The sequence below is a fragment of the Rhineura floridana genome, chromosome 3, assembly GCF_030035675.1.
Source record: "Rhineura floridana isolate rRhiFlo1 chromosome 3, rRhiFlo1.hap2, whole genome shotgun sequence".
Taxonomy (NCBI): domain Eukaryota; kingdom Metazoa; phylum Chordata; class Lepidosauria; order Squamata; family Rhineuridae; genus Rhineura; species Rhineura floridana.
The window spans coordinates 148,124,727-148,146,023 of NC_084482.1; the positions used below are offsets into that span (position 1 = coordinate 148,124,727).

Consider the following 21,297-nt stretch of genomic DNA (forward strand, 5'->3'; position numbering starts at 1 on the left):
CCCAAAGGTCTTTGTCCAGTACTCACTCACCTCATCCTCCTGACCAGTCCATTTAATTACAAGAGCAGCTTCTTACTCGGACACAGAACAAACAGAAGGAACACAGCACAGGAAAAAACAATTCCACCAACATAAAAACTAAATGTGTACAATCTGGCAGCCGGCTCTGCAAAGGATGGGCCCATGCCATATGTTTAACACCTCTGAGAAACACCTTTCAGGTGAGAAGAACAGTTCCTTCTCCAGAGGTGGTGAACATATGGCATGGTGGGATGTACTAAAGCTAAATCCTGTCTGGGTGGGAACTGTATGACAGCTGCCCATTAAATAACCTGCTGGAAGACTTGCCTGATGAAAGCTGCCTCTTCCTGAGGCATATTTATCAATATTGTAATGCCTAATTAACGTTGCCATTGTGGCTTATGTAGCTGCCCTGAATACCTTGTGAAGAGGTGTGTTTACTGAAAGAGCTGCAGAAGTTGCAGCTGTTCTTGTTGAATGTGCTGAAATACATTTTGGCACAGGTAACATCAGTCATTCATAAGCTAATGTGGTGCACGTTTTAATCCATCTAGCTGAAGTGGAACTTGTTATTCTCCCCCCCCCCAAGGTGTTAGGGTGGAAATAAATAGTCTGTTTGACTGAATGATTTTGTTCTATTAGTGTATACTTTAAGAGCTCTCCTTACATTTAAAGAGTGCCAAGACTTCTCTAGCAGGTATGTAGGAGTGGGGCAAAACTTCAGCAATATCCATTCTTGTCGATGGAAAAACAAATTTACTTTGGGATCTGGCCTTACAACCAGCCTGTCTGAATGAAGGACACCCTGTTTGAAGATGTTTTGCTACAGAAAGTGCTGATAGATCTGAAACCCTCCAAGCAGAGGGCAAGACAGGGTAGAATTAGACATCTTTCTCTCTAGAGAAGTTGGGCAAAATGAAACAAGCAAGGAATCAGATTGTCCGAAAGGTTAGGTGCAAGAAATATAAACTTTAAATGCCTATGCACATCCAGAGAATGCCAAGTTTTCTCAGGAGGATGTTCAGGAGAGATTTAGAATGCACCCAGGTGATGGCTCAACAAACCTCACGTAGAGGAGCATTATTTGCGAAAGCTGCCAACCTGTAGAGTGAGGAATGATCTTAGATGGAACGGGTAAGTTAGAGGCTTTTATCCACCTTGCTAAGATTGAACTGTACACTCAGAACCGCCCAGGTGAAAAGAGATTAACCAAGCTTCTGATTGCCTAAACTGTTTCGTTCTCAAGACATCAACCTTCAAGGCTTTTTGCACATTTAGGGAATGCCATGTCTTTTCTGATGGATGGGAAGAAGATGGGCAAAAGGCTGGAATGACATGATCTTGCTGTTGATGAAACTGGGAGCATATTTACGGAATGAAGAACAGATTTGTGCAAAGAATGACTATCATGATAGAATATATCTAGGTGCTTGATGACAGACAGAGCATTCATATCTGAAACTCATTGGGCTGAAGTGATGGCAACTAGAAAAAACACTTGAGTGACAACACATGAAGAGAGACAGATTTTAAAGGCTCAGATGGCAACCTCTGCAATGCTGATAGGACAATGTGAAGATTCTACTGCAATCCCAGCCTTCCTTAGACAAATTCTACGTTCTTTGCACTCTCTAGGACAGGTGTGGGGAAACTTTGGGCCTTTTAGTTGCTGAACTAAAACTCCCACAATTCTTGGCCACTGCCCATGCTTGTTAGGGCAGGTGGGAGTTATAGTTCAGTAACATCTGGAGGCCCAGAGGTTCCTCAGTCCTGCTCTAGACTGAGTGTGGAAGGACACCTGCATAACAGAATTGCATCTACCACCTCTGCCTGTTCAACTTCCAGGCAGAGACATTATTAAATTAATATCCTGCCCTTCCACCCAAAGGAGCTCAGGGGGACAAACCAAACTGGAGTGCAGAAGAGGACCTTGAGGCAGCATGTCTAGATCCACTAGAAGATGCCATGGTGGAGTCATTTCCAAGCTGATGATTTCCACAAACTATGACCAACTCAGACAAAATGTGGTGATAACAACACTATAGCGTATATCCATATCTGCTTCACCACCCATAACAGTAATGGCATTGGTGGAAAGGCGTATGCGAGACCTGATAGCTATGATGAGGGCAGAAGAGTGGTCCAGAATGGGGTCTGCCTAGAGTGTGTTAGGCTACATTAATCATATAAGATCCATCTCTTTGCAATCGTTGCTAAGCCTTCATATACCTGAAAAAGGGGCATGGAACCTGACAAATATTTGACTTTGCTAGAGGATGCACAAGCACTACATTGTAGGGTAACCTGGATACTTTTCAATTCCTACTGAAAGTATAAACCAGTTGCACTGCTCAGAAATCTGGAAGCAAATGTGCACTACTTGGAGATGAAGGTTTGAGTCAAAAGATAAGCAATCAGCACTGGCAGAAACTCTAAAAGTTAAGCTTGATGAATTCTTGAATGAAATGAACGTCTTAGTGGCAATTGCCTTCAGAAGCCCTTCTGAATTCTCTGGGAAGCATTGAGGAAAAGACTGTTTGCCTCCATGAGATCCACAAAAGCCTGCTTGATGGCCTGTACTATTGTATTGAGGCTTTCCAAGTGTTTACATATTTAACAACAAACAAAATGAAATAAATGTCCAAGAACATTTTCTGGCTAGCAGCCACGAGAATGCTGGAATAGAAATACCTGCTTAGTATCCTGCAATCAGAGGAGAAAGAGCATCACTGATGAACATCAGAGAATTTAGGTAGCAAAGCACCTGAATGCTTTGATATCAGTAAGAGAAAGAAGCTTCTCCAGCTAGGTGAAACATTCAGGCAGTGGCAGAACCTTCACAGTACCAGTAATCATAAGCTTCAACTGTTATTTAAATGGAAGCAAGCCTTCTTTTCCTCTTAATTAGGGAATATAGAAGGAAGCATCTATTATTGATTCTACTGAGAACATCAAAAACTGGCCAAAATGACTATCTGTCCAAGAAAGGAATATTTATTCATTTACAGACTGTGGCCCTCTAGAGGAGCCAACAGGGTTTTTTAGCTGTTTCCTTGGAAACTCCCCTGAGCCAGCAGGCCTTGGAGAAGAGTACTAGCTCTTTAAAGAGAAACAATCTGATTCCGACATGACATACGACCCTTCTGGAAGAGGAAAATACACAGGTCACAGTCCCACACCTTGACCAAACCCCCTCGCATATCAGGGCTGGAAAGAAAACTACTAAGGGGAGAGACTTTGCCCCCTGTAGTGGGTTCAGACTGTATCACAAATTTAATCGATAAGCACCCTTTGCTCCAGCAGACAGACTCTGGGTAAAGGGACCTGACATCAGCCAATAAGACAGGAACAAAGGTAAATTAGCCCAGCAGGAAAATGTTGATGGCAAATGCATTATCAATACCAACCATTTCCCTAGCAGGTTCCTCCATAATGACAGGAGAAAAACTCCAGGAATAGTCTGTAGGGGGAGGAAGGAGAGCCCATAGAACTGCTACTTGAGAGAGATCTGTGGGATTTCTGTTTCTCATGCCTCCTGGAATGGTGTCTTACTCACCTCTCCTGCAGTGCTTAGACAGGATTAGTGTCTACGCCTAGAACTGTGGCTTTGTGTGCGCCCAGCCCTAGATTTGTTAGGGATGCCAGCTGCCCTCAGGGAGCCCTGCAACTTCGCAAAATCACTTTCTGAGGGGAAAGACACAGCCTCTGTTTGCAAAGAGCCAGTGCTAGCCCCCACATTGTGAACACTGGAAAAGGGGGAAACATCCACCAAAAAATGCCCCCCTCCCTGTCACAAACATACTGACAGACAAAATTGCTGGCTGGAGAAGCCATAACTAAAAAAGGTTCTCCTGCTACTCCAGTAACACTAAAACAGGTGGAAATTCACTGAGGCGCACTCCTCTGAGACAGTAATGAGGGATCCTGCCTCAGCACGCTCTGGCAGCTGCTGCCCTACTGAACTGGAGTGTTAGCAGGCAGGCAGCATGATAAAGCCAATACTGAAGGTGAAAGGGGAAAACAGGCAAATCTGCTTGGGACCAGAGTGGTGAGGTAGGCCCTAAAAGGCTGCTGTGAATGGTTGTACTCCCAATCAAGCAGCCATAACCGCTGAGAGCACTCCCAAAAGAAACAGCCGCAATTGCTCAAAACAAAATGGCACTCCTTCCTTTTTTTTTAATGGCGTGCTCTCTCAACTGCCTTTAAATCATGGGCTTAATAGTAAGGCGGCAGAAACTGCTTAGAGCGCTACTGAATGGAATGGCCAAAGCCACTCAGGGAAACAGTGCTCCCATTTCAGACATAGCCCACAAAGCAAAATGGCAAGCCCCAATAGCCTTGTAAAAAGCACTGTCTCAGCTGCCGAGGGAACAAAGAAGACAACAATCCTACAGTCGCAGAAACTTCTCACAGCAGTGAACGGCTGGCCAAAGAAGCACAGGGCAAACCCTGGCAGCCGCCATGGACCCTGCAGGGTACTCAAAATCATGTCTCCTCATAGCAGCCACAGGCTGGCTGAAGAAGCACAGAGCGAACCCCGGCAGCTGCTATGGACCCCTCAGGGTACTCAAAATCAAGTCTCTGTTCCCAAGTTCCCAAGCCCACCATGAGGCCAAAATTGGAAAAGGTCGAAGAAGAAAAATCCCAACAAAGGAAGGGAGAAATGAGCCTCCTCCCCAATCTCTTCCCTGTGTGCAGCCATGCAAACACTGAAATGAGGCAAAAAAAAATAACAAGGGATGGAATTAAAAGAAAAAACATTAACACCAACAAGGATCAGGCGGAAGGAGAGGAACAAACTCACAAAGGAATTTAACAGATTACTCAGGGTTATTTAGCAGTCTAAATGACCCCAACTGGCATCGACCACAGGCAAGATCGGACTGGAGAGTGGTACAACTCCTCTCCCTGGAGAGGATGCAAAGGATTCTGGACCCTGCCTGTCAATTCAGTAAGAGGTGTCATCACTAATACAGAATGTCCTCCACTGCTAACAGGCAAACAAGGAGGAAGATGATACTTTGATGCCTGCAGTGAGGTCTTATACATCACTCCATTTTGAGCAACGTTCCCAAATCCCTGATTAGCACTCTTTTTATCCAACTGAAGAACTTGGTAAAGGGAATAACAGCAACCATCAAAGCAGAAACAATGGCTGGTCTAGGACATAAAATTCATTAGTGTATGCCACTAAACACCTGTTCTGCAAAGGCACATCGCACTCTGACTTGACCAGTTTCTGGAACAGGGGAACAGAAATAGCTTTTCCTCTAAGCTTTTTAATCAGAAATACTAAACACCCCATTAATGTAGAAAAGGCAGGCTTTTCATCTGTGGCACTGAAATCCAGCAATGCCATGGCCTTACAAAGCAAGCGTAGGCAATGTTTACCTGAAAGCAGTCTATTAGACATCATTTCTTTTTCTTTCTTTCTTTCTTTCTTTCTTTCTTTCTTTCTTTCTTTCTTTCTTTCTTTCTTTCTAAACCATCATTGCTTCAACCTCCAACTGATCTAATGCCCTGATTTTAAAAGGATACACTGTCCAGTACAAGACATATTGTAACATTAGCTACAATATAATTGGTTGGAGTAACAGCTCTCTGCCTTTGAGGGGCTGACTCTAGCTCCTGATTATTAGGAGGAGAGACTTGAAAATGAGAAAATACAAAAATTGGCCCCAAATAGTTGCTGTTGTGGTCAGCCCACATCTTCAGACACCACCTTCACTGTGTCCCTGTTAAACATCTCAAGGCAAGAGGGAGAGAGCAGCTCTTGTCTTCCTGCGTGCCTGATTTGGGCTTCCCCAACTGAACTAGCACTGATGGGACCAAAATTACTATGCCCCCCAAAGCAGCAGTAGATGGAAAAGCCACATTTTGAAGAATATAAGCCATTGCAGATACTCCAGCAGTTCTTGAAATAGTTTGTTCTCTTGTGCCCACCATTTTGCCTTCCTCACCACCAAAGCCCACAAGAACAGATGAAATATGTGTGGGGCTCTCAGTCAACAGCTGTGCCTGACACAGCAGCGGGCTGGACTTACTAACTTTGCTCATAAAAGCCTTGCTTGAGGATTCAATGGGGAAAAATGCAAAGCTCAGCCCTTGATCCCTGCCCAGAGCAAACTCACAGGGAAGGCTGAGACAGTCAGCACAGAAGACATTATAAGAATAAGCAAACACATTTTTCTGTTTGAGGACAAAGACACAGCAATTAAGTACACACTTAGTGGAAGGAAGAAGCTACTAGTAGCAAAACCAAACTACTGATGTTTTAACTGAAAATCCAAACAGACCGAGCACAGTAATAACGATGATGAATCAGGAGAACACTGATTAACACAAATGTCTGGCAAACAACACAAAGCATAGATGAGCCAAAGACAAACTCACTCACTCACACACACACGCACACAAATGGACAAATTGACTTTAAAACATCACAAGCCTGAGAAGAAATAGACAATTGGGGAGTATACAGACTAGTCAGAGCAGGAGGGAAGTGAGTAATGCACAAAGACCTGTGTTTCCTGTCTTTGGGCATGAGAGAGGCAGCATAACCCATCATGCTATGTGTTCACCACCTGTGGAGAATACAGAACACTGTATTCCTAACTAAATGAAAAATGTTTTAGGCAAGTTCACTTTCTATGGCTACTGTACTGTTAAGTGCTCTTTTTCTACATTAGGGACATTTTCAGATTAGGAAGAGACAAGTGGGATCTGTAACAAAATATTATCATGGAGTACTTCTGCTTAGTGTGCCAGCCAGCTAGCCAGCCATGCTCTCTTCCAGGATACTCAATTCCATTCCTCTTCATCTCCCCAGTTTTCAGGGGAGCCTTCTGTGGCCACTGATCATGTTCAGTTATCATTGGGCTGCTTGGTTATTTAAAATTCTTCTATCCTGCCTTTCCAGCATTGCTAAAGGTAGCCAACATATCTATGCGAAACAACAAAATAGATTCAGAAAACAGAATGCAGCCATGAAGTGTAAATCAGTGGCATAAGTCCAACAAGGTTCCTTCCTCTAAAGGCCTTTTAAGGCAGATGGGACTTCTCTAGGTTTCTAAAAACTAGGAGGGAGAAAGACAGATGCCCTTCTTGGGGAGGCTTTTCTCTGAAACTAGGAGAACCATTGAGGAAACTCTGTACCCAGAAATCTTATTCCTGAATAGCACAAATTTATAGCAAAGCATTTAATCCTAAAAAGCAAGTGAGTTTATATAAGGAGGGAGACATTCTAATGTGTGTCAATCTCAGGGCAGGGATAGCTTAAAGCTTATCTTGAATTAGGTTCAAAGGTTACCAATATGATACAATCTGCCAACATTCAGCAACAGGCATGCTGCACTGCCAAATCACTTTCAAGGACAAAGCCATGTAAAATGTGATCTTTGAGGTTACAAAGGCATGGATTACTGTGGTGTGGTCCAGCTAGCATATTTAATATAATTGATTAAAAGCACCACCACCAGCTGTTTATCCAATATTAGCAACAAATATGGGATGCTGCTGCTTGGGGTGCATACCATTGATAAGAGATGAAATGGTATTCAATGCTAGTCCTACACAGAGTAGACCCATTGAAGTTAATAGATATGACTAACTTGGGTCTCCTATGAGTAGGATTTAGTTGAATACAACCCATGGAATCCAACTTCCCAAAGCAGCATAATTTCTATCTTGTCTGGATTCTTGTCTTGTCATCTGATCATGGGTTCCAGACACTGGTTTAGGATTGCCATAACTGCTTGTGGTTGCTTAGTTAAAAATCATGGTTGGTTGTTGAATACATTAAGTCTGAAATCATCATCACACTGCTAAGTATCAGGATATTGGTATAGACAACTGCTCTGAAAAACATTAGGCGCCCACTGCTAACCATATCTGATCTATAAGAATAGGTTTCAAACATTAATGCAATATTTTTATCATTTTATATATTTATTTATTAGATTTATATCCAGCCCTTCCTCCCAGTAGGAGCCCAGGGCGGCAAACAAAAGCACTAACAACACTCTAAACATCATAAAAACAGATTTTAAAATATATTACAACAAAACATCCTTTAAAACATATTAAAACAAAACATCCTTAAAAACATCTTTTTTAAAAAAATCTTTAAAAACATCAATTTTTATATATAAAAAAGCTTTAAAAACATACTAAAAAGCAGTTCCAATAGACTCAGACTGGGATAAGGTCTCTACTTAAAAGGCTTGTTGAAAGAGGAAGGTCTTCAGTAGGCACCAAAAAGAGTGGTTTTCTGGTGACAGAAATGAAAATTCTGTATACCACAGCACCTGCTCCCCCCCCCCATCCCTGCTGGTGTTGCACCAACTATCTAGGTGGGCAAAACTGGGACAGATCAACTCATCCCAGCTCACTCACCCAGGTCTTGGTAACGCACACAAATTGGCACCTTCATCCATGATCAGATCTTATTGCGTAACGATCTGGTGTTAAACAACAGCACACGAAAGCCAGTGGGCACAGTAGATGAGCAATGAGGAACCTGTCCATGAGAGGAGTGGGAGCAAGGAACAAGACGTGGATAGCCTTACCCTTGTCTTCTATGGTAGTTCACCACTTCCCCAAGGCCATACCTCCCTCTACCCATGATCACTGAAGTTGGGATGACATCACCTATATTTCTACTTACTAAGACTCCTCTTAAACACTTGATATGGACACAACAAGAGCCCAACCACAAAACCTACCTGAACCAGTATAAACACATGGAAATGCCTGGACATCCTATAGAACCAGTATGAACACATGGAAATGCCTGGACATCCTTTAGGTTTATAATTATTTACAAAGGCTAATCATTTCTCAGATACTTTGATAGAAAAGTATGGAAGGACAGATCAGTGGTTATTGTGCTATAGGAATTTTTACATTAGCATTAATATTAGTAATACACATCACTGGACGTATTCTTGAAAGAAAAGCAATGTGTATGGTTGTCAGTTATAAGGTGAAGGCAACTCAGTGATGAAGATGTTAAAGTTATTAATTGATGACTTATAATCACCAACACAATGGACTGTACAAAATGCAATCCTATGGATGTCTACTTGGAAGTACATCTGAGTTCAACAGGATTTACTCCAAGATGAAGTGTATTTAGAATTGCAGCTTTAATGCTTCATTCCCTGCATCCCATTTATTCATTGATAATTAAACAGAATTAGAAATAGAATTCTGTTTCCTGACTCCTAACTGAGCAGAGCAGAGCAGAGGGGGCTGACTCAGGTGGTCCAGAGGATATACACGTGAGCCAGCTCTCAGAAAGCAAGCGAACAAAGCAAATGAACAGGGAGAGCTAACAGGAGATTGGCAGTGGAGGTATAGGGAGGAAGAGACAAAGGCAAAGAGGTGAGTGACCTGGAGTAACCCCAGGAGGCTCTCTGTTCTGAGTCACCATATGCTGACCTCATGCTCAGCTGTTCTGAGTCACTGTGAGCTCAGCTGAATAGGTGGAAAGGCTGAAGGGCTCCATAGAAGCTTTAGTGGAAGGGGTGTGTCTTGATAGCTGTTGATTGAAGGGGTGTGGCCTGAAAACTGCTGAGTGCAACTAGCAGGAGCTGTGTGTGCTGGGAGTTTAATTCATTTCCTGACTTAACTGAGCAGAGCAGAGGAAGCTGCCTCAGCTGGTCAAAAGACATACAAGTGAACCAGCTCTCAGACAGCAAGTGGAGCAAACGAACAGGAGTTTGGTGGTGGAGGTTAAGGGGGAAGCCCCTAACAAAAAAAAATTCTTGTAGCATACATCATATACCAGCGGTACTCTCCTGTTAACCTTCAAGGAGGACAGGACAAAGTACAGACCATTCCAATACAAGAAGAAAGATAGAAACAAATAGGAATAGAGGCTGTGGATTGAAATGACACTCCGGTGGTGGTGACCTGCAAGATGTGTGCAATGTTTGTTTTCTTGTCTGATAACAAAAATGGTGTGCATGTACAACAGATACAAGCTAATGGTACTGTTGGAAGAAAAAAGTGAGAGGTCTGGAGTGGCGGGTGGCCATACTCAAGAGTATAAGAGAAGACAAAGAATTCTTAGACAGAATGCTGGAATAACAACAGTAAAGGGAAGTACAGAAGGTGGAAGAACAACAAGTTGAAGCAGAAGAGGAGAGTGTTGAGGAACAAAGTGGAGGAAACTCCATGAAAAAGGGTGACAGGAGCAGGATAACTAGAAGACACTCTTCACCTGTGGAACTATGGAACCATTTTCAGGCACTTGAGGATGAGACTGGAGAACAGCCTGCAGAGAAAAAATTCCAGGAGACCCTGCGGGACAGCACACAAGAGGCTGAAGCTCAGTCAAGCAGAGACAATTAAACGCCTCGCAACAAGAAGAGGAGAGGAGGAGGAGTAGTAAGAAACTCCCTACTGCATGGGATTGAAACACAAGTATGCCAAGAAGGTCCATGGATTCACCAGCTATGCCATCTTCCTGGAGGACCGATGAGAGATGTGGTTGAAGGGTTCCAACACTAATAAAGCCCACTGACACGTATCCCTTCTCATCCATGTGGGAAAAAATGATACTGCCAAGCAGAGCTACAAAGAAATCACATCAGACTTTGAAACTCTGTGACGGAAACCCAAGGACTTTTGGGGCCCAGATAGTTTTCTCATCCATCCTTTCAGTACTTACAAGACGAGTAGAAAGGGAAAGAAAAATACTCCAGGTGAATGACTGGCTACGAAGGTGGTGCTGATGCAAGAGATTTGGATTCTAGGATCATGGGCTACACTTCCTGGAAAATGGACTGCTGGTGGGTTGCACCTCACAAGGACTGGGAAGAATGTGTTTGGCCACAGCATGGAGAACTTCATTGGGAGGACTTTAAACTGAAACCTAAGGGGAAAGGAGACGTAAACATGGAGGTAATGATTGACGAAGGCATGTGCACAGTGATAGGAACGGAGAGAATGGCCAGATAATAGTCTTCGTAAAAATGCAGGGGGGAATCCTGAACATAAATCATATGGCCTTCGATGTCTTTATAATGCCCATAGTATGGAAAACAAACAAGATGAACTTTCTTTGCTTATTAAAGCTTGCCACGGGGGGTTGACTGAGAGGATCCAGGATGTGGTCAATACATCGTTGCAGGAGAGAGTGGTTGCACCCACCCTGAAAGAGGCGGTGATCCAACCGCTCCTGAAAAAGCCCACTCTGGACCCACTGGTCTGCGACAACTATTGAACGGTCGCAAATACCCCCTTTTTAGGGAAGGTGATTGAGAGGGTTGTGGTGCAGCAATTGCAAGTACTCTTGGATGATATAGTTTATCTTGACCTGTTCCAGTCTGGGTTCAGGCCTGGTTATGGGACTGAATCGGCTTTGGTCGCCCTGATGGGACGGAGGACAGGGTGAGTGCGACCCTGTTACTCTTACTTGATCTCTCAGCAGCTTTTGATACCACTGACCATGGTATCCTTCTGGGCCGACTTGGTGAGATGGGTATTGGAGGCACTGTTTTACAGTGGTTCCGATCTTATCTCCAGGGTCGCTGTCAGAGAATAGCATTGGGTGACTGTCTTTCAGCCCCCTGGCAGTTGTGCTGTGGGGTGCTGCAGGGTACCATCTTGTCCCCCATGCTGTTTAACATCTATATGAAGCCCTTGGGAGCTGTCATCAGGAGATTTGGGGCAAGGTGTCAGCAGTACACTGATGATACCCAGCTCTATTTGTCTGTAACATCTGAATCGGCAGAGGCCATGCAAGCCCTGGACCGCTGCCTGGACTCAGTGGTGGGCTGGATGAGGGCCAATAAACTGAGTCTGAATCCTAGCAAGACAGAGGCGCTGTGGGTTGGTGGTTCCCAAGTTCAGATAATTGGTCAGTTGCCTGCTTTGGATGGGGTTGTACTCCCTCTGAAAGAGCAGGTCCAGGTGACCTCCATGGCTAGGAGTACCTTTTACCAGCTTCAGCTAATAAGACAGCTGTGGCCATTTCTGGACTGGGATAGCCTGACCACTGTTGTCCACGCACTGGTAACCTCCAGGTTGGATTACTGTAATGCGCTCTATGTGGGGCTGCCCTTGAGGTTGGTCTGGAAGCTGCAGCTGGTGCAAAATGCGGGGTTGAGACTGCTCACTGGGGCAGGGTATCGCCAACATGTCACCCCACTGCTGAAATAATTGCACTGGCTGCCCATTTGCTCCTGGACCAGGTTCTAGTTTTGGTGTACAAAGTCCTATACAGCTTGGGACCAGGATACTTGAAAGACTCAGTCGATCACTATGCACTGCAGGTGAGGGCCTCCTGCAGATACCATCTTATCAAGAGGTCCGTTATGTACAACATAGGAAACGGACCTTTAGTGTGGTGGTACCTACCTACCCTGTGGAACTCCCCACCCTTAAATATTAGACAGGCACCATCTCTGTTATCTTTTCTGCACCTATTGAAGACCTTCCTCTTTTAACAAGCCTTTTATGTTGAGACCTTATCCCAGTCTGCTTCTGTGTTGGAATTGTTTTTTCACATGTTTTTAAACTTATGTTTAAACATTATGTTTTTTAACCCTTTTTTAAGATATCTTCAAAGCTTTTTTTAAAAAAATGTTTTTAAAGTTGTTTTGTTTTAGTGTATTTTAAAGTCTGTTTTTATGATTTTTAAAGTGTTTTTAGTGCTTTTGTTTGCCACCCTGGGCTCCTGCTGGGAGGAAGGGCGGGATATAAATCAAATAAATGAATAGATAAATAATACATCTTGATTTCAGCAAAGTTTTTGACAAAGTGCCCCATGATATTCTGATTAGCAAGCTAGCTAAATGTGGGCTGGATAGAACAACTGTCAGGTGGATCTACAGTTGGCTACAGAGTCATAATCAAGAGTGCTTATCAAGGGTTTCTTCTCAGACTGGGGGAGGTAATGAGCAGGGTACTGCAGTGCTCGGTCCTGAGCCCAGTGCTCTTCAACATTTTTATTAATGTCTTGGGATGAGGAGATGCAAGAATGCGTATCAGATTTGCAGATGATACAACATTAGAAGGGATAGCTAATACTCTGGAAGACAGAAACAAAATTCAAACAGATCTTGGTAGGTTGGAGCATTGGGTTGAAAACAACAGAATGAAATTTAACACAGATAAGTGCAAAGTTCTACAGCTAGGAAAAAGAAACCAAAGGCACAGTTATAAGATGGGGGATACTTGGCTCAGCAATACTACATGTGAGATGGATCTTAGAATTGTTGCTGATCACAAGTAGATGCAAGCCAACAGTGTAATGTGGCTGCAAAAAAGACAAATGCTATTTTAGGCTGCATTAACAGAAGTATAGTTTCCAAATCATGTGAAGTACTAGTTCCCCTCTATTTGGCACTGATTAAGCCTCATCTTGAGTACTATGTCCTGGACACTGCACTTTAAGAAGGATGCAGACAACCTGGAACAGGTTCAGAAAAAGGCAACAAGGATGATCAGGGGACTAGAAGCAAAGCCCTATGAGGAGAGACTGAAAGAACTGGGCATGTTTAGCCTTGAGAAGACTGAGGGGAGATATGATAGCACTCTTCAAGTACTTTGTTGTCACACAGAGGAGAGCCAGGATCTCCTCTGGATCATCCCAGAGTGCAGGACACAGAATAATAGCCTCAAATTACTGAAAGCCAGATTTTAACTGAACATTAGGAAAAACTTCCTGTTACAATGGAACGGCAACGGAACCAGTTACCTAGGGAGGTTGTGCGTTCTCTCCAACACTGGAGACATTCAAGAGGTAGCTGGACAGCCACCTATCAGGTATGCTTTAAGTTGGATTCCTGCACTGAGCAGGGGCTTGGACTCGATGGCCTTTTAGGCCCCTTCCAACTCTACTGTTCTAAGTTCTAATTACACATATTATACATCTACACTTGTTAATAACAATATGATTCCATAAAACACATGCCATTAAAACTAAATATTAACTTATAAAAATAGTTTATTAAATATTCAAATAGGTGATTCTAATTATTACTGTAATATAATACATAAATATCTTTGAATTTATTTTAGATTCCTTAGAGCAGCAGACACTCTGTCCTTAAATCCGTTGTTCACTGCTCTTTTTTAATAAATAGAACTAAATGGTTAATGTAAGTGTTTCAGTTAATTATTAATTTAATATTTTAAATTTATGCTTGCTTATGCTGAATGTATTTTTCTTGTTATGTTGCTTGGCTATTCAAAGAAAAAGCGATACTCATATTGGTCACTTTAAATATCAGCAATGTTTGAAGAAACCTAGTAAGGATACACCGAAAGGTCTACTTAAAAATGCAAATATGTATTTTTATTTTTAGATAGCAGTAACATTGATGTACACCCTTATTCTGAAATTTGCACTAAGCAAGCTGTGAAAGGAAGAACAGACTGTGAATCTCCAAATATTGCTATAGAATATAAAGTAGACTTCAACAGCAAAAAGTGCAAGAGTGAGGCACAGTTTCTAGATAAAAAGATTTCTGAAAAAGAGAATATTGTCAGCTATAGCAATCTATATGAACAGTTTGCACAGAAACAGAAACAAACCAAGGCAATGGAAAGAAATGGGAAAAAACCAGACTGGAACATAAACAAACCTTGCAAAAGGTATATCACAGCATCAGAAAAATATCCAAGATGCCTGCAAAAGCAAAGGGAAGAAAAGAAAGCAAGACGACAAATGGAACTGCTTCAGTTGGTCGAAAGAAATAGCCCTGGAAATCTCAGTCAAAAGAAAGGAGTTTCTCCAGACAGATCCCTCTCACCTCATCATGACTATGATGTTAAGAATAAGGTGAATTCAATGAGAAATGTAATGATTTAGTATTCCAAAGCTGATTCTGTACTCCACAATTTGTTTGTTACTGATTCTAATAACTTGTGATTGCAACCAGTCTGGACAGATGCTAATGGGACATTCAAGAGGGTGCCAACCCCACTGCCCATCTGAATACTTATGAGCAACTGATTTGAGTTAAAAAAAACACCCATGTTTATAATTTAAATAGATTTTATAATTTGTGTGTCAGGGTACATGTTTACATCAAATGGCACAGATTTCATCCTTGAAGTATATGACAATGTTATTTGGAAATATTCTCATAACCTTTGGTCTAAATATCCAAAAAGTGCTCTTAGGCCAATTACACACTCACATCTAACCTACCTAACAGGAGTGTTGTGCGGATAAGAAGAGGTAACCCTTTAATCTGCTATCCTGGACTCCTTGGAGAAATGATGGGATACAACTACCATCTAAAGCAGGGATGGCTAGCCCATGGCCCTCCAGATGTTGCTGGACTATAACTCCCATCATCCCTGACTATTGGCCATTCTGGCTAGGGCTGATGGAAGTTTGAGCCGGAACAACATCTGGAGGACCACAGGTTAGCCCCCCACAATGTAAAGGATCTTCTAATTTGACAGGTAGGGTGGGGTTCCAGTCCTTTTCACACTTTCATTTCCATCTGTATTTATTACACCTTTCAACCTTACCCCAAATCCCTTCATATACATAGTCCTGCCCTGGCTCCTGTTTATTAGACACCAGCAGGCGACGTGATATCAGGAATGGGGGTTTATATGTATATATTGGGTCCTACTGGGAGGAAGGGCGGGATATAAATCTGATAAATAATGATAATAACAACAATTGTCACATTTGGTATGTACCATAGGAATTCCAAATACATTTTAAACTGCTTCAAAAACAAACAAACATTCAAAGGTGAGAAAAAGCAAGGTAACTGAAGTATTAATTACAAAATACAGAGGGTGAGAAATTTCTTGACATTTATTTATTTATTTATTTTGGCTTTATTTTAGGAAGAACAATCTCCAGAAAACAATTTGCCTGAACAAAGGTAGGTTTCTTCTCTATTAGACAAAAAAATAATTAAATAGTTCATGTTCACAAGGTCAAGGCTCTTGTAACTTTTGGAAATTATTTTTTCCACCTTAAAATTCTATTCCAGGAGTGAGGAACCTCTGGTCTGCAGGATAAACTTGGCCCGCCAGCTCTCTCCGTTTGGCCTGCCAGACTGTTTTGAGGCAGCCATGCCTGCCCACCCTTCATTTGATGGCCTGTGTGATAGGTGTGGGTGGGTAAGGGCAGGGCTTCAAAGGAACAGTCAGGGGCTTAAAGTTGGCTCCTGATTGTTCCTTTGGTGGAGTAAGGTGCGCTCCCAACCATTCATCAGCTGATGGGCGATAGGAGTCTGCCTTGCTCAAGGAGAGGGAAGTGGTTTCCATTCAAATGGAAACTGCTTCACCCTCCCAGCACTGCTCTTTGAAGCTGCCCCATGCAGCTCCTTTGCACCTCTGACTTTGGGGATAGTCAAAAGAAGTGTGGAGAGGCTCACAAAGGGCAAGGGGTTTTGACAGGTGAGCAGGGCAACCCACCTGTCAATCATGTGACATAATGACATTACCTGATAGACAGGTAGATTGTTCCACCCGCTGTCAAAGGTGTTCTATATGTTTTATTGCAATTTTATAGAAATAAAACATGATTACTTTGACGCTATTTGTAAAAACAGTGGTGGAATAGAATAGTGAGTTTCTAGTTCAGTCTTACTTTTCCACAGCTCTGTTTCATGGACTGTCTTGTCTATGCAGCTTGCTACACCTGACATGAACGAGGTATCGCCTCCTGGTTTGTCTGCCTCCTCATTGTCCTTTCTACATTGGAGGCCTAAAAAAAGGAACACAGCAGTAAACGATGTAAGGGACCTTTGTTCAAAGGCACCAAGAAGAATAACTTCAAAGGCTTCATGAACCCCAAACAACCTTATTCATCTGCAAAATCAGAGGGGGGGGGTTCTCTTTAACCTTACAGGTTGCAGCTGGTGTACCTGCTCAGTGCATAGGGTCCCCTAGATCCCCTAGGGTGTATGGGTGTGGAACCTTTTTGGCTCCATACAGCAGATCTGGGCTCCTTCTGGGAGGCAGGGTGGGATATAAATTTAATAATAAATAAATCTTTATCAGTATCCATCTTGTGGGCCAAGTATAACAGGTAGTTAAACTCCTGATGTCAGAGGTTTAAAAGGGGAGCCAAAGGCTCAAACGGGAGCACGGGGGCTGTCTTAAAACCCTTTGTAAAAGTGCTGTTTGAAGCAGATCTGCGCTTCTCCTTTAAATGAGTGGGCAGGAGCTGCCTAAAGAAGTGGAGAACTGCCCACCTGCTTAAAGGAAAAGTGCAGAGCTGCTTCAGAGAGTGCTTTTGCAAAGAACTTTAACTCCACATCAGCTGATGGGCAGGGGTTAAATCCTGCTGCCTTGGCTGCGTGATCCGGTTTCCTGCTAGGAACAAAGTATACAGCCAATGCAGGATTATATTCTGTCCTCCCACCTATCAGCTGATATCACTAGTGAGATCAGCTGATGGGTGGGTTTGGTTTGAGGAAAATGGCTTTGTGGACCAAAATGGGTTCCCCCTGGCAGACCAAGATTGTCGTGCAGGCCAGAGGTTCCTCACTCCTGCCCTACGGGCTCTCAATCCCCCCTGCAGGGTGATGACACATAGTCCTTCTCAAGCAAGGGGAACAGAAATTAGCCTAACATCAGCCAGGTGGAAGGCACACAATTTTGTATGTTCTGATGACTTTCTCCCATTTTTTTCTACAGTTCTATTTTCTCTGGGCCTTCAGGCACCAGTGACCATTTAAACAACATCAAGATAAGCGCAGCCTTTTTGATACAGCATCAGTCTCTATAGTGAAGTGCAAAATTGCATGTGGGAGTTAAGTGGGAAGATCTCTTCCCCAAGCCTCTAGTTTCCGTTTCTCCCTGCCCTGATAGCCAGTGTTGAGTCTCCTCACCTAGAGATTTTGAGGCTAGATAAAATGGGTGCTATTCAGGGACTTGGGAAATCATATTAATCATCCAGGTATGAAGCATAAAGCAAACACCCACCACAGGAGGTAAATCCTCCTTGTCAGCCCTGAAGTCTCAAGGGTTAAGATCAGGGAGTAGGGTTATTAAAAGTATTGTACTGAGCAATCTCTAAACACCGTAGTATGGGCAGTAAACTCTGGTTATCTGCACCTCCAGAGTGTTCCTCTTAGGTTGGGGAGTCGCAAGGAGATTCTCTCAAACCTTGTCGACCAAGAGGTTAAACTGTGTCTGATCCCTCCCAGCTCAGAATTAGAAGGGGTTTGCTAAGCTGTCTGATAATGAAATGAAGAGTTCCAGAATTTACAGCATCTTCCCCCTTAGAAACAGATAGGAGCAGTGTGGCATCAGGGCAGAAACAAAAGTCCTCTTTTAGGTAGGGATTTTTCCACTCCCCCCCCCCCGAAACCACTAGAATAGGAGGAACAGAATGCTTCTGTTTGGAGAGCTGCCTCCGCCAAAAAAATCCTCGGGGGTCAGGGGAGCATTTTCTATGGCAACAGCAGAAGAACCTATTGACTCCTCTTGAGGGCCACCAGATAATAAATATATAAGAATGATCTCGAGTGTCTATGAGGAGCTTGAAAGATTTCTTCCTAGGGGATAGCTCTGTCATATATGTATTAAGAAGTGCTTCCAAGTGTGAGAGCAAAGGACCTGTTAGTTCCTCTAAACTGCTACAGTTTAAATAAGAATTACCTCATGAATCCATGATAAGTTTGAAGGGTTCCCCTTGTGGATGGCCCTGGAGGAACACTGGTTTCTGGTGTTGTGATTCGAAAAGCTGAGGATAAACCTAACAAATCACCTTATCCTATTCAAGTATCATGAAACTTTGGCTTTGGCATGGTCATCTCTTCTTTTTCCAGGAGATCCATTCTTTGGCCTAACATACTCCCAGGATATGCACCTCGATAGGGCTCAGTACACTGTACAATTTAAACAAGTAAACAAAGACTTTTGCCTGTGATGGTAGGCATCCTGACAGCAATTGTAATAAATTGTATGTTTATTTAAGATTAGTTTGTTTCTACTAAGATTAGTTTGTTTCTGCTCCTTTCTTTGACAGATGGTCCTTTTGGAAAGCCTTTGAAGATGTCTTGATAGAATCAAGGGATAGGAAAAAGCTTCTCTCTCTGTTCCCTAAATAATTATTTTATTTATTTATTCAATTTATATTCTGCCCTTTCTCCCAAACGAGCTCATGGTGGTAAATACATTGTTAAAATAATATCATTAAAACCATTCTAAAAACAGTTAAAAACAATCATATGCTCTCACCTAATGATTTCAGGGTTGCCATGACATTTAGCCATAAAGTGCCTGGGTAAACAGAAATATTTTAAAATTCAATAATGAGGGAGACAGACACATGTCACTAGGGAGAGCATCGGGTTAATGCCAACTGAGAAACCTCCAGTGTCAGCATCACCACAAAGGTTTTACCTTCCAGTCATAGGGTCCAAGATGGTTGATATTGGAGAAAGCACTCTTTTATGTACGTGGGTCTCAAGTTACTTAGGGCTTTATACATTAACACAAACACCTTGAACTGGGCCCACTAGCTCAGTGGCAGGCTCCAGATTGTCTTCAAGGGTAGCCTCACATACAGTACATTACAGTAGTCCAGACAGGAGGTCACCAAAGCATGGACAACTGAGGTCAGGTTATCCCAATAAGGAGAAGACATACAGTACCGTGCAAAAGTAATGAGACCCCTGACCGGTGCTCTCATATTACTGAATTACAAATGGTACAGTTATTGTAAGGTGACATTGGTTTTATGTTGGGAAATGTTTCTAAGAAACATAAAAAACTAAAACATGCTGCTTGCATAAGTATTCCAACCCCCACACATAAATATTTGGTAGAGCCACCTTTTGCTGCAATAACAGCCTTAAGTCTTTTGGGATAGGTATGTACCAGCTTTGCACACAGTGTCAGAGGGATTTTGGCCCATTCTTCTTGGCAGATTCGCTCCAGGTTGTTCAGGTTGGTTGGACATCACTTGTGGACCTGCAATTTTCAAAGAGCGCCACAGATTCTCAGTGGGATTGAGGTCAGGACTTTGACTGGACCACTGTAGGACATTCACCTTTTTGTTCTTAAGCCACTCCAATGTTACTTTGGCCTTGTGCTTGGGATCATTGTCCTGCTGAAAAGTGAATTTTCTCCCAAGCTTCAGTTGTTTAGTGGACTGAAGCAGGTTCTCTTGCAGTATTTTCCTGTATTTTGCTCCATCCATTCTTCCTTCAATTTTAACAAGATGCCCAGTCCCTGCTGATAAGCATCCCCACAGCATGATGCTGCCACCACCATACTTCACTGTACGGATGGTGTGTCTTGAGGCATGGGCAGTGTTAGGTTTGCGCCACACATAGTACTTTGAGTTTTGGCCAAAAAACTCTATCTTGGTCTCATATGATCACAAAATCTTTTCCCACATCGCAGGTGGGGCTGTCATGTTTTCTGGCAAACTCCAGGCGTGCTTTCAGATGGTACTTTTTGAGTAACGGCTTCTTTCTTGCCACCCTCCCATACAGGACAGTGTTATGCAGAACTCTTGATAGGGTTGACTGGTGCACCAGTCCCAGCCACTGAACTCTGTAGCTCCTTCAGAGTGACTGTTGGCCTCTCCTTCTTGTTCAAGTGCTGAGTTTTGAGGGACGGCCTTTTCTTGGCGGTGCCTGGGTGGTGTGATGCAGCTTCTACTTCCTGGTTATTGATCCAATTGTGCTCACTGAGATATCCAAACACTTGGATAATATTTTGTACTCTTTTCCTAATCTATACATTTGTATTACATTATTTCTCACTTCTGTAGAATGCTCTTTGGTCTTCATTTTCCTTCAGATCCACAGTCTAACCAATAATCCTTCTGCAGTGGGTTTATCCTGACCATCTGATAGCAACGTTAATGGTTCACAGGTGGAGGCCAATGGTAAGGTAACTGTGTCCTCAATGACCATTTTTTTCATCTGTGTAAACGGGGAGCTTCCACAGCACGGGTTGAATACAAGCAATATGTTTCAGTTTTTTATGTTTCTTACAAACATTTCCCAACATAAAACCAATGTCACCTTACAGTAATTAATTTTGAGTTTCAGTGTTTCAAAATAAAATATCATGCAGAACGAAATTACAATGTACCATTTGTAATTCAGTAATATCAGAGCATTGGTCAGGGGTCTGATTACTTTTGCACGGCACCATATATACCACCATGAGCTCCTGAAGAAATGCAGAATAAACCTGTAACAAATAAAAATACTGGGTTTTAGCTATTACTGCCTATATGGTAGGCTGCTGCACAGTATATTACTAAATGAATGCCCAGGTAAGCTAAGGGTTTCAGGGATGAAAACAAGATTAAAGGAGACA

At 42.7% G+C, this 21,297-nt stretch overlaps 2 protein-coding genes across 6 annotated transcripts in view; one reads left to right on the forward strand and one right to left on the reverse strand.

Annotated features, from left to right (window-relative positions):
• CCDC66 (coiled-coil domain containing 66) overlaps positions 1-21,297 on the forward strand; it is a 75,610-nt gene that overhangs the window by 37,708 nt on the left and 16,605 nt on the right. For 2 of the 4 annotated variants that reach the window (XM_061618272.1, XM_061618273.1), the window contains 2 exons: positions 14,340-14,815; positions 15,847-15,884. In XM_061618272.1, the coding sequence (XP_061474256.1) occupies positions 14,340-14,815; positions 15,847-15,884 (514 nt within the window). The other 2 variants (XM_061618275.1, XM_061618276.1) reach the window with 2 other exon arrangements.
• Positions 1-21,297, reverse strand: part of TASOR (transcription activation suppressor) — a 132,470-nt gene that overhangs the window by 2,121 nt on the left and 109,052 nt on the right. Inside the window, exon 26 of one of the 2 annotated variants that reach the window (XR_009761484.1) lies at positions 16,598-16,714. The exons of the other annotated variant lie outside the window; for it this stretch is intronic. The gene's annotated coding sequence lies outside the window, so the exon portion shown is untranslated. The remainder of the gene's footprint in view (positions 1-16,597; positions 16,715-21,297) is intronic. 2 annotated transcript variants of the gene reach the window in all.